The 12981-nt window shown below is 40.5% G+C and overlaps 1 protein-coding gene across 1 annotated transcript in view; it reads left to right on the top strand.

Annotated features, from left to right (window-relative positions):
- Positions 1 to 12981, top strand: part of NBAS (NBAS subunit of NRZ tethering complex) — a 427776-nt gene that overhangs the window by 253832 nt on the left and 160963 nt on the right. The window contains exons 36-38 of the mRNA XM_062208974.1: positions 436 to 603; positions 4100 to 4213; positions 4544 to 4664. Coding sequence (XP_062064958.1) covers positions 436 to 603; positions 4100 to 4213; positions 4544 to 4664 — 403 coding nt within the window. The remainder of the gene's footprint in view (positions 1 to 435; positions 604 to 4099; positions 4214 to 4543; positions 4665 to 12981) is intronic.

The raw sequence follows: 12981 nt of genomic DNA, 5'->3' as shown, positions 1-12981 counted from the left end.
TTGACTAATATGATTTCCCCCCTGAATTTCTTTTGTAAATGCTTCAGGAAGGACCGATAAGCAGGGATGTTTTATTTCTCACTTTTTCCATTACTAGTGAGATTAATTTTAAATTTATCTGTCTTCCTTTCTAATGTGTGATGGCTTTAAGGGGTGGGGAAAGCCAGCTCTCAGACTGAGTAAGGCCTGTGAAGTCATTTGGTTTGACTGCGCCAAGGCAAGCACAGGTGGGCCTCGAAATTCAGTAAACCTGTAGGCTGATTTTTACGTTGATACTAATTTTGTATGGCCTGCGAATGATGTTACAGATATCCAGATGGCCCTTGGCAGAAGCAGGTTTCCCACCCCTGCAAGTTAAGCAGTCATTTGTCACTCTGTTCTTAGGACGGTGCAGCTTTTTACTCTGGATTATTATTATTATTTTTTTTTAAATAGGATGAAGTGAGTGCTGCTGACAGCAGTTCAGCTGACCTATTACACTGGACCACTGCTACCACCATGAAAGTCCTTTCCAACACCACGACCACCACCAAGGCTATGCTGCAGGCTGTCAGCGATGGACAGTGGTGGAAGAAGTCTCTAGCTTACCTTCGGCCCCTCCAGGTAAGCCATGTAGCTTTCTGATAAAATCAGTTGTGTGATTTATACCAGTTTTTAGCATTGCTCTTCATTGTTGCACCGTTATCTTCTATAGATCTTTAAAATAATTTGTTAAATCTAGGGACCCTATTGGTAGAAAATGAATAATTTATTCTTATAGAATGTAATGTAAATCATGGAGAACTTGTGATGGACACTATGTAAATTTAGGTTATCAGTGTTCACTTTTTTGCTATATATGAGAGAATGTCAAAGGTTTGTAAACAATGATTAAAAGAAATTTATTTTGGGGGCTGGTGCTGTGGCACAGAGGGTTAAAGCCCTGTCCTGCAGTGCCAGCATCCCATATAGGTGCCAGTTCAAGTCCTGGCTGCTCCACTTCTGATCCAGCTCTCTGCTGTTGTCTGGGAAAGCAGTGGGAGATGGCTCAAGTCCTTGGGCCCCTGAACCCGTGTAGAAGCTTCTGGCTCCTGGCTTCGGATTGACACAGCCCTGGCTGTTAAAGCCATTTGGGGACTGAAGCAGCAGATGGAAGATCAGTCTCTCTCTCTCTCTCTCACTCTGCCTTTCAAGTAAATAAATTAAAAAAAAAATTATTTTGATGCAAAAAAAATGTTGAAATCCATACATAGTGTTTTCATAGTACTTATTTTTCATGTACTGTTTGACGATCCCTGTTTTGTCTACACAAAAAATTGAGGGAGAGTGTTAGGAGCCAGCATGGGCACTCTGAAGAAAGAACAGTTTAACAGATTCCTGCTTTCATACTGTATGTAAAGGTCAGAACAAGCAGGAGAGAAAATGATTTCTTAACCCATAGTTCCCTACTTTTTTCTCTGCATTCTAATGTTGCAGTCCTTTGGTCTCATAATGGAAAATACAGAAGAAAAAGAAACATGCCTGTTGATCAGTTTATATTTGCCGCAAGTGATCATGGCGTGTCGTCTTTGATTCATTCAACACGTACTGATTCAGCCTCTCCCATGTGCTAAGGATCATGCTCATCCCTGGGGACAGAGTGGAGAGGAGCTCCCGCATAATTCCCTTCCTTTCTGAATTTACATTGCAGATGGGAGCACAAAGGAAACAACTAAACAACGTGTGTGTGCTTTCGGGCTGGCAGGGAGCGAGGAGTCCATGCAGATGACTTATACAAGGAAAGTGACTCAGGATTGCTACTTGGGATTTGGAGAAGGAGGTGAAGGTTATCATAAGGGAATCCCTTGAAGCAGAAGTAGCATTGAAGAAAGAGAACAAACTCCAAGGCTTACGGGGAACATGTGCGCCATCTTCCTGGAGGATAAAGGGGGCCGCTGTTCTTTGTACAGTGTGACTAGTAGGGGAGAACGGTGGGAAATGAAATCTGAGGGCTGGTGGAGACACAGGCACTGAGAGCCTTGCGTGAACTGTAGTAACCACTGTGGATTCTGTTCTGAGTGAGATGGAAAGCTTTTGAAGCATTTAGGCAGTGAATTTATATAATCCAACTTTACTTTTTTTAAGGATTTATTATTTATTTATTTGAAAGGTAGAGTTAGGGAGAGACAGAGAGAGAGAAAGGGAAGGATCTTTCATCTGCTGGTTCAGATCCCAAATGGCTACAATGGCCAGAGCTGGGCCAGACTGAAACCAGGAATCTGGATTTTCATCCAGGTCTCACATGTTGATGCAGGGCTTCAGGGACCTGGGCCATTCTCCACTGTTTCCCCAGGCACATTCACAGGGAGCTGGATTTTAAGTGGAGCAGCTGGGACTTGAACCGGTGCCCGTGTGGGATGCTGGTTTGTACACAGTGGCTTAACCCCCGGTGGCACCAAACCAGGCCCCCAACTTTACTTTTAATAACATGATTTAGTTGCCATGTGGAGAACTGGCTTTATGGAGTCAGAAGTCTGGGTACAAGGCAGTGTGATCTCTGATCTAACATTCCAGGTGAGAGATGGTGGTGGTTTAGACCTGCATAACTGTGAAGAAAGTGAGAAATGGTTGGTTTGGGAATGTATTTTGTGGATCTGCTGATGATTTGGATTTGGGACACGTAAGAAAGAAGGGACCTATGGGTAATGGTCCAAACAATTGGGTTAATGGAGATGTCAGTTTCTTAGATGCTGTGCTCTGGGGAATGTCTGTATGTTTATTGCATATATCACACTGGATTACTTGGGGTTTTTGTTTGTTTGTTTGTTTGTTTTTACTGTCTTATCTGTTTGATGTTTTGAGGATGTGTGTCTTAGGTAAAATTTTGAACATTGCATAATCTTCATTTGCAGCAGTGACTTCACTATTTGCTTAACCTTTGCTTGCTATAAATTAGTGCCCTGGAAACTGTGGAGAAATGAGTGAATTTTTATTTCGCTGTTAGGGAGGAGTCTTGCAGTCACTTCAGAAGGGTAAAAGATAAACATAATTACTGTGTGTGGGACACCGAAGTGCTTGTTAATCAGGAATGCTTATAGCAAGTCTTAAAGGCATGTGTAAGGGTCCCCGGGGTGCAGAATATGGGGACAGCAAAAGGGGTACAGTTTGATCATCTTGCTTCAGTATGGCAAGGAATTAGCAGGTAAAGTCTGAGTTGGTCCTGGATGGCGAGGTAGGATCTAACCAGGTAGTTGGTATGGACAGAATCGTGAGAGAAAGGCATAGAAGCTGGCAGGACGATGAAGTGTGTAAGCTTGGTTGGAGTGGAGAATGTTAGCTCACACATAATAACATTAACACAACATTTGTCGTAGTTTAGATTTTATAGTATTGGCTGTTCAGAACTACTGAAGCTTTTTGAGCAGGGTAACAATACATGCACCATGGTATTTTAGGAGAGTTCCTTTGTGGTATGTAAAGCTCACTATGCATATGGAACTGCTTCAGTGTTTCAAATTCATTGATGTCAAAGTGACTGGGAAAATCAAAAGGCTACACAGGGCAGGGTTGAAGTACTCTTAGAATTTACTATTCTTATGCTCATTGCTGGTATCCATGTCACTCTGGACACTCTCTATGTCACAGAAATCTATCTATATATATAATATACATAACTATATATATAAATATTATATATAAGTATATATAATTATATATATAATATAAAGATTTTATTTATATATTTGAGGGTCAGAGCTATAGACAGAGAGAGAGGTCTTCTACTCCCTGGTTCATTCCTCAAATGACTAAGATGGGCAGCGCTGGGTGGATCTGAGACAGGAGCTAGGAGCCTCCTCCAGGTCTCTCACATGGGTGCAGGGGCCCAAGTGCTTGGGCCATCTTCCACTGCTTTCCCAGGGCACAGTCAGAGAGCTGTATTAGAAGAGGAGCAGTTGGGATACAAACCGGCACCCATATAAGATGCCAGTGCACAGCAGAGGCTTAGCCCACTGTGCCTACTAAGCCTCAGCGCTGGCCCATGGAATCTGTCTTTCCTCTCTTTTCCCTTCCTCTGCTCTGGTCCTCTCCCTTTCCATGCTCTTTTGTTTTTATCTACTGTTCTTCACTTTGTTCTATTTAGGGACAAGAATTTGGTGGTGCCTATCAAATTGGAACTGTGGCCAATGAAGACCTAGAAAAACAAGGGTGTCATCCTTTTTATGAGTCAGTCATCTCCAGTCCCTTTGTCTCTGAGGTAAGGACAATGTGCCTAAGAAAATAGGTTTTTCTGTTATGCTGTATAGACAGCATAAACAAACACTAGAATTTTCCTGAAAATGTATTTCTTTTGGTTCTTAACTCATGTTATTCATTGGTTTTACATTTTCTTCATATATATCATGATATTATGAAATTAAAATTCATTTAAAATTTTATATAAAGTAAAATATTTTAGTAACTGAGAAGTTGTTATTCAAGTTACAGTAGACAAAGTTCAGTATTTCTGTTTTCTAAGAATATGTTAACTGGAACAACAACAAAAAGCCTATACCGTACTAAGTAGAGAAACTGCTTTTTTATCTAGTCCGGAGTGACCTATGATGCCTATCAGCACATCCCAGATGAAAGTTTTGCAGAAATATTGCTGAGAACTGGTAAACTGGCAGAGGGGAAAACTGAAGGAGAAGTCTTTCCAACTACAGAAGGTAAGAAAGAAGGCTGTACTCATATTAAAAGAATAATAACTAAGATTGTATGAAAGGGGCGGGCATTTAGCCTAGCAGTTAAGATATTAGTTAGGATGTCTGAATTCCATGCAGGGTTCAGTTCCCAGCTTCAGCTCCTGATTCCAGTTTCCTGCTAATGTGGGTTCTGGGAGGCAGCTTTGATGGCCCAGGAAGTTAGGTTTCTTCTACCCATGTGGGAGACTTGAGTTGTGTTCTTGGCTGCTGTCTTCTACCTGGCCCAGCCCCGGCCATTGTGGGCATTTAAGGAGTAAACTAGCAGGTGGGTGCTTTCTCTCTCAAATAGGTAAATAAAATACAAAAAAAAGAAGAAAATGTATGAATGAGTGAGTTAGGGGAAAAGTAATGAAATTTTCAGTAAGTTTGAATAATCTGACTGGATGCCATCATTCATTCATTCTTACATTCATTCGTCTACCTCCTCAAATTATTAGAATGCTTCTGGGAAATCCTGCAAGATATTGGAATAGGCAAATAGTTCATGGAAAAGACCTCAGAAGCACAGGCAATCAAAGCCAAAATTGAAAAATGGGATTACATCAAATTGAGAAGCTTCTACACTGCAAAAGAAACCCTCAGCAAAGTGAAGAGACAACTGACAGAGTTGCAGAAATTATTTGCAAACTATGAAACTAATAAATGATTAATATCCAGTATCTATAAAGAGCTCAAGAAATTCAGCAACAATAAAACAAACAACCCAGTTAAGAAATGCGCAAAGGGTTTAAACAGGCATTTTTCAAAGGAGGAAATCCAAATGGCCAACAGACATATACAAAAATGCTCAGGATCATTAACCATCAGGGAATGCAAATCAAAACCACAATGAGGTTTCATGTCACCCATTAGAATGGCTCTCATACAGAAATTAATAAATAACAAATGCTGGTGAAAATGTGAAGAAAAAAGGTACCCTAATCCACTGTTGGTGGGAATGTAAACTGGTACAGCCACTGTGGAAGACAGTATGGAGATAGGTCAGAAATCTGAATATAGGCCTACCATAAGACTCAGCCATCCCACTCCTGGGAATTTACCCAAGCGTAATGAAGTCAGCATTTGAAAGAGTTATCTATTTATTGCAGCTGAATTCTAAGTAGCTAAGATATGGAATCAACACAAATGTCTGTCAACTGAAGACTGGATAAAGAAATATGGGATATGTAGACAATAAGAAACCAGGCAATGGTAAAAAAAAAAAAAAATGAAATCCAGTCATGGAGTACTCTTTAAAACATCATACGTAGTGAAATAAGCCAGTCCCAAAAGGCAAATACTGTATGTTCTCCCTGGTGTGTGTGTGATAACTAATAGAGCACCTAAACGGTAATCCATAAAAATGAAATGAACACATGATGTGGTGACTTTCAACAGCCCTTGTCTTGACTGTTGAGGAACATTTTTTTTCCCCATACTATTTATTGAACTCTTTACTTAGTATGGAGTTACTCTTATGTGTATAAAGTTAATTGAAAGTAGATCTTAGTAACAAATAAGAATGGGAATTGGAAAGGGAGGAAGAAAGAGGATGGGAGTCCCAGTGGGAGGGTGGGTAGGGTGGGAAGAATTACCCTGTTCATAAAGTTGGATTTAGAAATGCATGAAGTTTGTACACCTTAAATAAAAGGTTCCTGGGGAAAAAATAAAATAAGATATGATTTGTATCTTCAAGTTGCTAATTATGCGAAGTAGTTTTTGTGTTGAATGGTATAAAATGCTTCATGAAGTTTCTTTCCTGCTTTTATTCTCCATACAATGTAGGTCTGTATTTGAACATGACAGTTTTTTACATGGTGGCATATTTTTCTGTAAATAATTTTTTAAAAAGATATAAATGTATTTAAGTTTACCCAAGACAGCCTGACATTTGTACTTTTTTTTTCTTTCCCCTTTTTTACTTATTTTCACAATTCTATAGTAGGATTCTTCATTCTTTTAACTGCATCTCTCTCTTGGCTCTTAATGGGCATCCAGTGATTCAGAGGCAGCTCCAGGTAATTTGTCCATGCTCTAGGCAACAGTAGGGAGGAAAGGAGGGGGAGAAACAGTTTTCTTGTAATTTCCATCTATAGCTTCCACTTAGTACTGGCCATTGTTGTTACCAATATGCCTGGACAGTGCTATCTGTTAATTAAGCACATTGCTGTGTGGTGTGAAATTTAGGAAGTGCACATGAGGCATAGAATTGCTGTTTCGTTCCCAAACCTGATACCTAAATTTTTACAGAATTCCTTTCTTTCTGTCAATTTTTATATGCAGTTGGGAAGAAGAGAGGCAGATGATAATTTCCTATACATTATGCAGGCCCCTGAAATACTGGGAATTTTTTCTAGGAGCGTTTGTGGTGCATGCTTTTCTATATTTGTCATTCTCTAATAAAAGAGACTTTTATCTCACAGTTACCAACATATTTATGTTTCCTTTTTTCTCCAAAAAGCTATTGTTAAATCCATGGTACACTCTATAGTTGATAACATATGTGAAGGATGTGGTGATATTGCTTTCCCCTTATTTAGTGATTGTGTCTGCCTTTTTTCTTCTCTGCACTAAGTTGCCCATGGATTAAACATAATTGTTTATCAGTTTGTACAGACAGAATTGTGACCTTAGGAAAATACTGGGTCAGATGGGAGAGTATCACTTTATGATTGGCACAATAATGAACTGAAATAATGAGAACATTTGCAAACGTTGGTTTTTACAATATTTTTATTATTTATCTTATGAAGAACATGTATATGATTTTTAAAAAATTCACTCAAGAAGTATGCCTTACAAAGAGGCAAAATAATGGAAACATACAGTTAATGGCCTGAAAGATCCTCTTAAGCTGATTCCTCAGTTTGGTTTGGCTTCTGATATTTACCAGAGCTGTTTTTAGAGAAACGTTTCTGCACAAGGCCCTGGCAAGGCACATATTTCCCGATTACCAGGCCTCCCCTTTTCTTTTTTTATGTTATTTTTTTTTTGGTAATTTTTAATAGATTCAGTATAGTTTGTAGATACAGTTCTAAGAACATAGTAATAGTCTCTTCCTTCTCTCTCCCTCCTCCCTCCTGCCTTTTCACTTGCTCTCTTTTTTTTTCTTTCTTTCTCTTTAGATTTTGAGATTACATATTTTTAATTTACATTAAAATCAAAGGCTTAATGATTCACCAAATAAGAAGTTTAACAAGTATTAAGCAAGACGATCCTAGTTTAGCAGGAATATAGGAAAGTGCTATAAGAAATAATCAAATGTAAACATGATCATTTCACATTTATATAGTAAATTTTAAAATAATCACAGATCATTGAAATTATAGTAGTATAACATTCTTCTTCTTTTTTTTTTTTTGACAGGCAGAGTGGACAGTGAGAGAGAGAGAGAGAGAAAGGTCTTCCTTTTCTGCTGGTTCATCTCCCAATGGCCGCTGCAGCCGGCGCACCATGCTGATCCGAAGCCAGGAGCCAGGTGCTTCTCGTGGTCTCCCATGCGGATGCAGGGCCCAAGCACTTGGGCCATCCTCCACTGCCCTCCCGGGCCACAGCAGAGAGCTGGAGTGGAAGAGGGGCAACCGGGACAGAATCTGGCACCCCGACCGGGACTAGAACCCCGTGTTCCGGTGCCACAGGCGGAGGATTAGCCTATTGAGCTGCGGCGCCGGCTAGTAGTATAACATTCTTAACCACTGGTTTGACAGAAATATAAAACAAAGATTTATGGGTCCGGCGCTGTGGCACAGTAGGTTAAAGCCCTGGCCTGAACTGCTGGCATCCCATAAGGGTGCCGGTTCTAGTCCCGGCTGCTCCTCTTCTGATCCAGCTCTCTGCTATGGTCTGGGAAAGCAGTAGAAGATGGCCCAAGTCCTTGGGCCCCTGCACCCATGTAGGAGACCCAGAAGAAGCTCCTGGCTCCTGGCTCCTGGCTCCTGGCTCCTGGCTTCAGCCTGGCTCAGCCCCAGCCATATGACCATCTGGGGAGTGAACCAGCAGATGGAAGTCTCTCTCTCGCTCTCTCTGCCTCTGTCTCTCCTTCTCTCTCTGTGTAACTCTGACTTTCAAATAAATAAATAAATAAATAAATCTTTTTTAAAAAAACAAGATTTACAAAACCATATTTACAGCAATATCTATACACACAGGCATTTCTGTCTTTTTTATTTTTTTGTTTTTTGATTTTTTTTTAACTTTTATTTAATGAATATAAATTTCCAGTATACAGCTTATGGATTACAATGGCTTCCCCTTCCCATAACTTCCCTCCTACCCGCAACCCTCCCCTCTCCCGCTCCCTCTCCCCTTCCATTCACATCAAGATTCATTTTCAATTCTATTTATATACAGAAGATCAATTTAGTATAAAATACTTCAACAGTTTGCACCCACATAGCAACACAAAGTGAAACATACTGTTTGAGTACTAGTTATAGCATTAAATCAAAATGTACAGTACATCAAGGACAGAGATCCCACATCAGGAGCAAGCGCACAGTGGCTCCTGTTGTTGACCCAACAAATTGACACTCTAGTTTATGGCGCCAGTAACCACCCTAGGCTGTCGTCATGAGTTGCCAAGGCTATGGAAGCCTTCCAAGTTCCCCGACTCGGATCATATTTAGACAAGGTCATAAAAGACAGAGTGAGGATAGTAACCAATGATCCTAAGAGTGGCCTTAACCAGGTCTGAACAATTATACAGCATTAAGTGGGGAAGAGGACCATCAGTACACACAGGTTGGGAGTAGAGCCATTGGTGGTAGAGTAGAGGTTATGATTACAAAGGAATGAGGCTCAAGTGCACTAGACAGGGTCTAGAACAAAGGACAGAGTCATTATTAGAGGAGCTAAGAAAGGTGCTGTCTAAGCTACAAGTAATTTTTCTGATTGAGAGGCAAATAGAACCTGATAGAAGGGGCTTGATAATAATCTGTTGGGGTTTAGGCCTTGTAAGTTAAGAGGCTCAGACCTATCTATCTCTTCACATGGGGTATATCCTAAGGGAGGTGTGAACCTCCTAGGGGAAGGCACTCTGTTGACTTTCATTACTTGGCTGGCCTGGGAGGAGAGCTGGCCAGGTAAAGGCAGGTGGCATCTCTAACAAGAAATTGACAGTTCTGCCTGCAATGTTGCTGACCCTACTTGACCATCCCCTCAGCTGCAGTGGTCACTTTGGAAGTTGGGCTGAGTGAAGGGCTTTTCAGCTTGGAGCCAATAAGATCTGTGGCTCTGACCTGGGCATCCTTCGATTCCAGGGCAGGTCCATTTCCAGTGATCCAACTCTTGGCAGAGCTGCCAGGGCTCTTCACAAGCTGAAATGGACTATAAGCAACAATGAACTGATCAGCTCCTGTCCTGACTTTAGATGTACAATGTAATACTTTATCCTTTTTAGTATTTGTTGTTGTTGTTGTGGTTCTAGTACTATTGGTTGAACTCAGTAATTAACACACAATTATTCTTAGGTGTTTAAATTTTAACTGAAAAGTGATCCCTGTTAAATCTAAGAGTGGAAAAAGAGAGGGAGGAGATGAAGAGCTATGGGTTATTTAACTATGTGCTTATTTTCAAAGACTTGAATAATCACCTTGTAACAATGATCAGATTTGGTCTATGTTATGTCATGATTTTAAGGAATCTTATTTCAACCAGATATTTTGGATTTTGATATTGGTCTATTATGCTATGTTATATGTGCGTACATATTGTATGTCCACATGGGGAAATTTTATTAAGAGTTTTATTTTAAATGGCTTTTAGATAAGATTGTCCATAAATTTAAGCTGCTAAAATCAATCAAAGATACATTTTAATTTGTATGACCTGAATCTGTGTATCATATGTTTTAAACTTGTTGGTAGAAAGAAACTAAAAACATTTTATATGGTTGTGCTTAAGTTTACTGGTTAAACAAACTACACCATGTTAGATATTTAAGACGTGTTTTCAAATACATGAATCTTAAAATTTATAGAAGGCATTGGACCTTCCGGTAAATGTTTTATTAAGTTCTTATCTAAGGGTTGAAACGGTTTGCTAAGTATTCATGTAATATTGCTATTGTCAGCAAGTGATCTAGGACTTGCTCCCTCATTTCTCTATTCTAAGCCCAACTTGTTCTTTCACTTCTCTATTCTCTTCAAGGTAGGGAACTAATTCTATTATGAAGGAATCTGTGGGACGCACAATTTAATCTTTAGACCTTATAAGAGATGGCTGACATTTTTCTGTAATAGCATAGCCAAAATAAGAACTTAACTAATAATCTCATAGCGAGATTCACATCGCCATCAGCGAAGTATACAGTAAGTAGGAAAAAAAAAACCTCCCTTTCAGACCAAAGGGAAAGAAAGTTTTAAAGTGAGAATATAATTTTCCTCATGGGCATTGTCTACCTTAGAAAAACTACTACAGAACATGCCTGTGACTATAGACTTGTAGTTCAGGCCACCGAAGATTAAAGATGGGACACGGGCACTCCCTTGACTTGCATCCTCTGGTCTGCTTTAACACAAACCAGGAGGAAAAGAAAGCTAGGCATCAGAAGCAATGGGTGGCAGGCCTATTAATGGCTGATCTGTGCAGTGATCTGCCCTCAAGGAGACCCAACAGGCCAGTCCACTGCAGTGGCTTTCAATGTGGTAAGCCTGGGCTTCAGCAGAAGTCAGCTTGTGTTTTTTGATTTTTTAAAAAATTTTTATCTCCCACCATATAAGGCATAGCATGTTGTATCCAGCTTATTTCACTCAACATGATGTCCTCCATTTGCATCCAGTTTGAAGTACATGGTAGGTTTTCATTCTTTTTTATAGCTGAATAATAACCCATTGTGCCATATTTTCTTTATGTATTTGTGTGAAGATAGACGCCTTGGTTGATTCTGTATTTTGGCTGTTGTGAACATTGCTGGTGGTGCAGGGATCTCTGTTATAGTGCCTTCATGCCTTTTGGGTATGTACTCAGTATACTCAGTAGTGGGATTGCTGGGTCAGACAGCAAGTACATTTCTAGTTTCTTTTCTTTTTTTTTTTTTTTACAGGCAGAGTGGACAGTGAGAGAGAGAGAGAGAGAGACAGAGAAAAAGGTCCTTTTTTCCGTTGGTTCACTCCCCAATGGCTGCTGCGGCCGGCGCACCATGCTGATCTGAAGCCAGGAGCCAGGTGCTTCTGGTCTCCCATGTGGGTGCAGGGCCCAAGGACTTGGGCCATCCTCCACTGCCCTCCCGGGCCACAGTAGAGAGCTGGACTGGAAGAGGGGCAACCGGGACAGAATCTAGCTCCCCGACCGGAACTAGAACTCGGGGTGCCAGTGCCGCAGGCGGAGGATTAGCCTATTGAGCCGCGCCGCCGGCCATTTTTTTTTTTCTTTTTTAAGATGTATTTATTTAATTGAAAGGCAGTGTTACAGAGAGGCAGAGGCAGAGGCAGAGAGAGGTCTTCCATTTGCTAGTTCACTCCTCAAATGGGCTCAATGACTGGAGCTGGGTTGATTTGAAGCCAGGAGCTTCTTCCAGGTCTCCCACATGGGTGCAGGGGCCCAAGGACTTGGGCCATCTTCTACCGCTTTCCCGGGCCACAGAGAGCTGGATTGGAAGAGGAGCAGCTGGGACTTGAACCGGTGCCCATATGGATGCCGGCACTGCAGGCAGTGGCTTTACCTGCTTGCCACAGTGCTGGCCCCTATTTCTAGTTTTTAAAGAAATCTTCACACTGTTTTCCACAGTGGCTGCACTAATTTCAGTTCCACCTACAGAGTATAAGTGTTACCTTTTCTCCATATACTCACTAACGTTTGTTACTCTCTGTGTTTTGGATTTTAGACTTTCTGACAAGGGTGAGGCAATATCTCGTTATAGTTTTGGTTTGCATTTCTTTCATGGCTAGTGATGTTGAGCATTTTTTCATGTATTTGCTAGCCATTTGTATTTCTTCTTTAGACAACTGTCTGTTGAGGTCCTTTTCCTATTTCTTAATTGGATTGTTTATTTTTTGTTGTTTTTTTAAGTTGTTGATATATTCTGGATATTAATCCATTGTTTGATAGGTGGTTTTCAAATATTTTTTTCCTGTTATGTTGTATGTATCTTTACTCTATTGATTGTTTCCTTTGCTGTGCCGACGCTTCTGAGTTTGGTATAGTACCTTTGTTTAGTTTTGCTTTTGGTTAGCCTCCCCTCTGCCTTTTCCACAGAGTCTTCAAGTTCTCCACCTTTAAAGTACTTGGTAACTAAATGTTGAGATATCAGGCTGAGTTTGAAATATTAAGCAAATTGAGAGATTTTCTTGAGCTCCATGTAGTG

The sequence above is a fragment of the Lepus europaeus genome, chromosome 13, assembly GCF_033115175.1.
Source record: "Lepus europaeus isolate LE1 chromosome 13, mLepTim1.pri, whole genome shotgun sequence".
Taxonomy (NCBI): domain Eukaryota; kingdom Metazoa; phylum Chordata; class Mammalia; order Lagomorpha; family Leporidae; genus Lepus; species Lepus europaeus.
The sequence above is the reverse complement of the archived record's forward strand: the minus strand, read 5'-3'. Positions and strand labels throughout refer to the sequence as shown.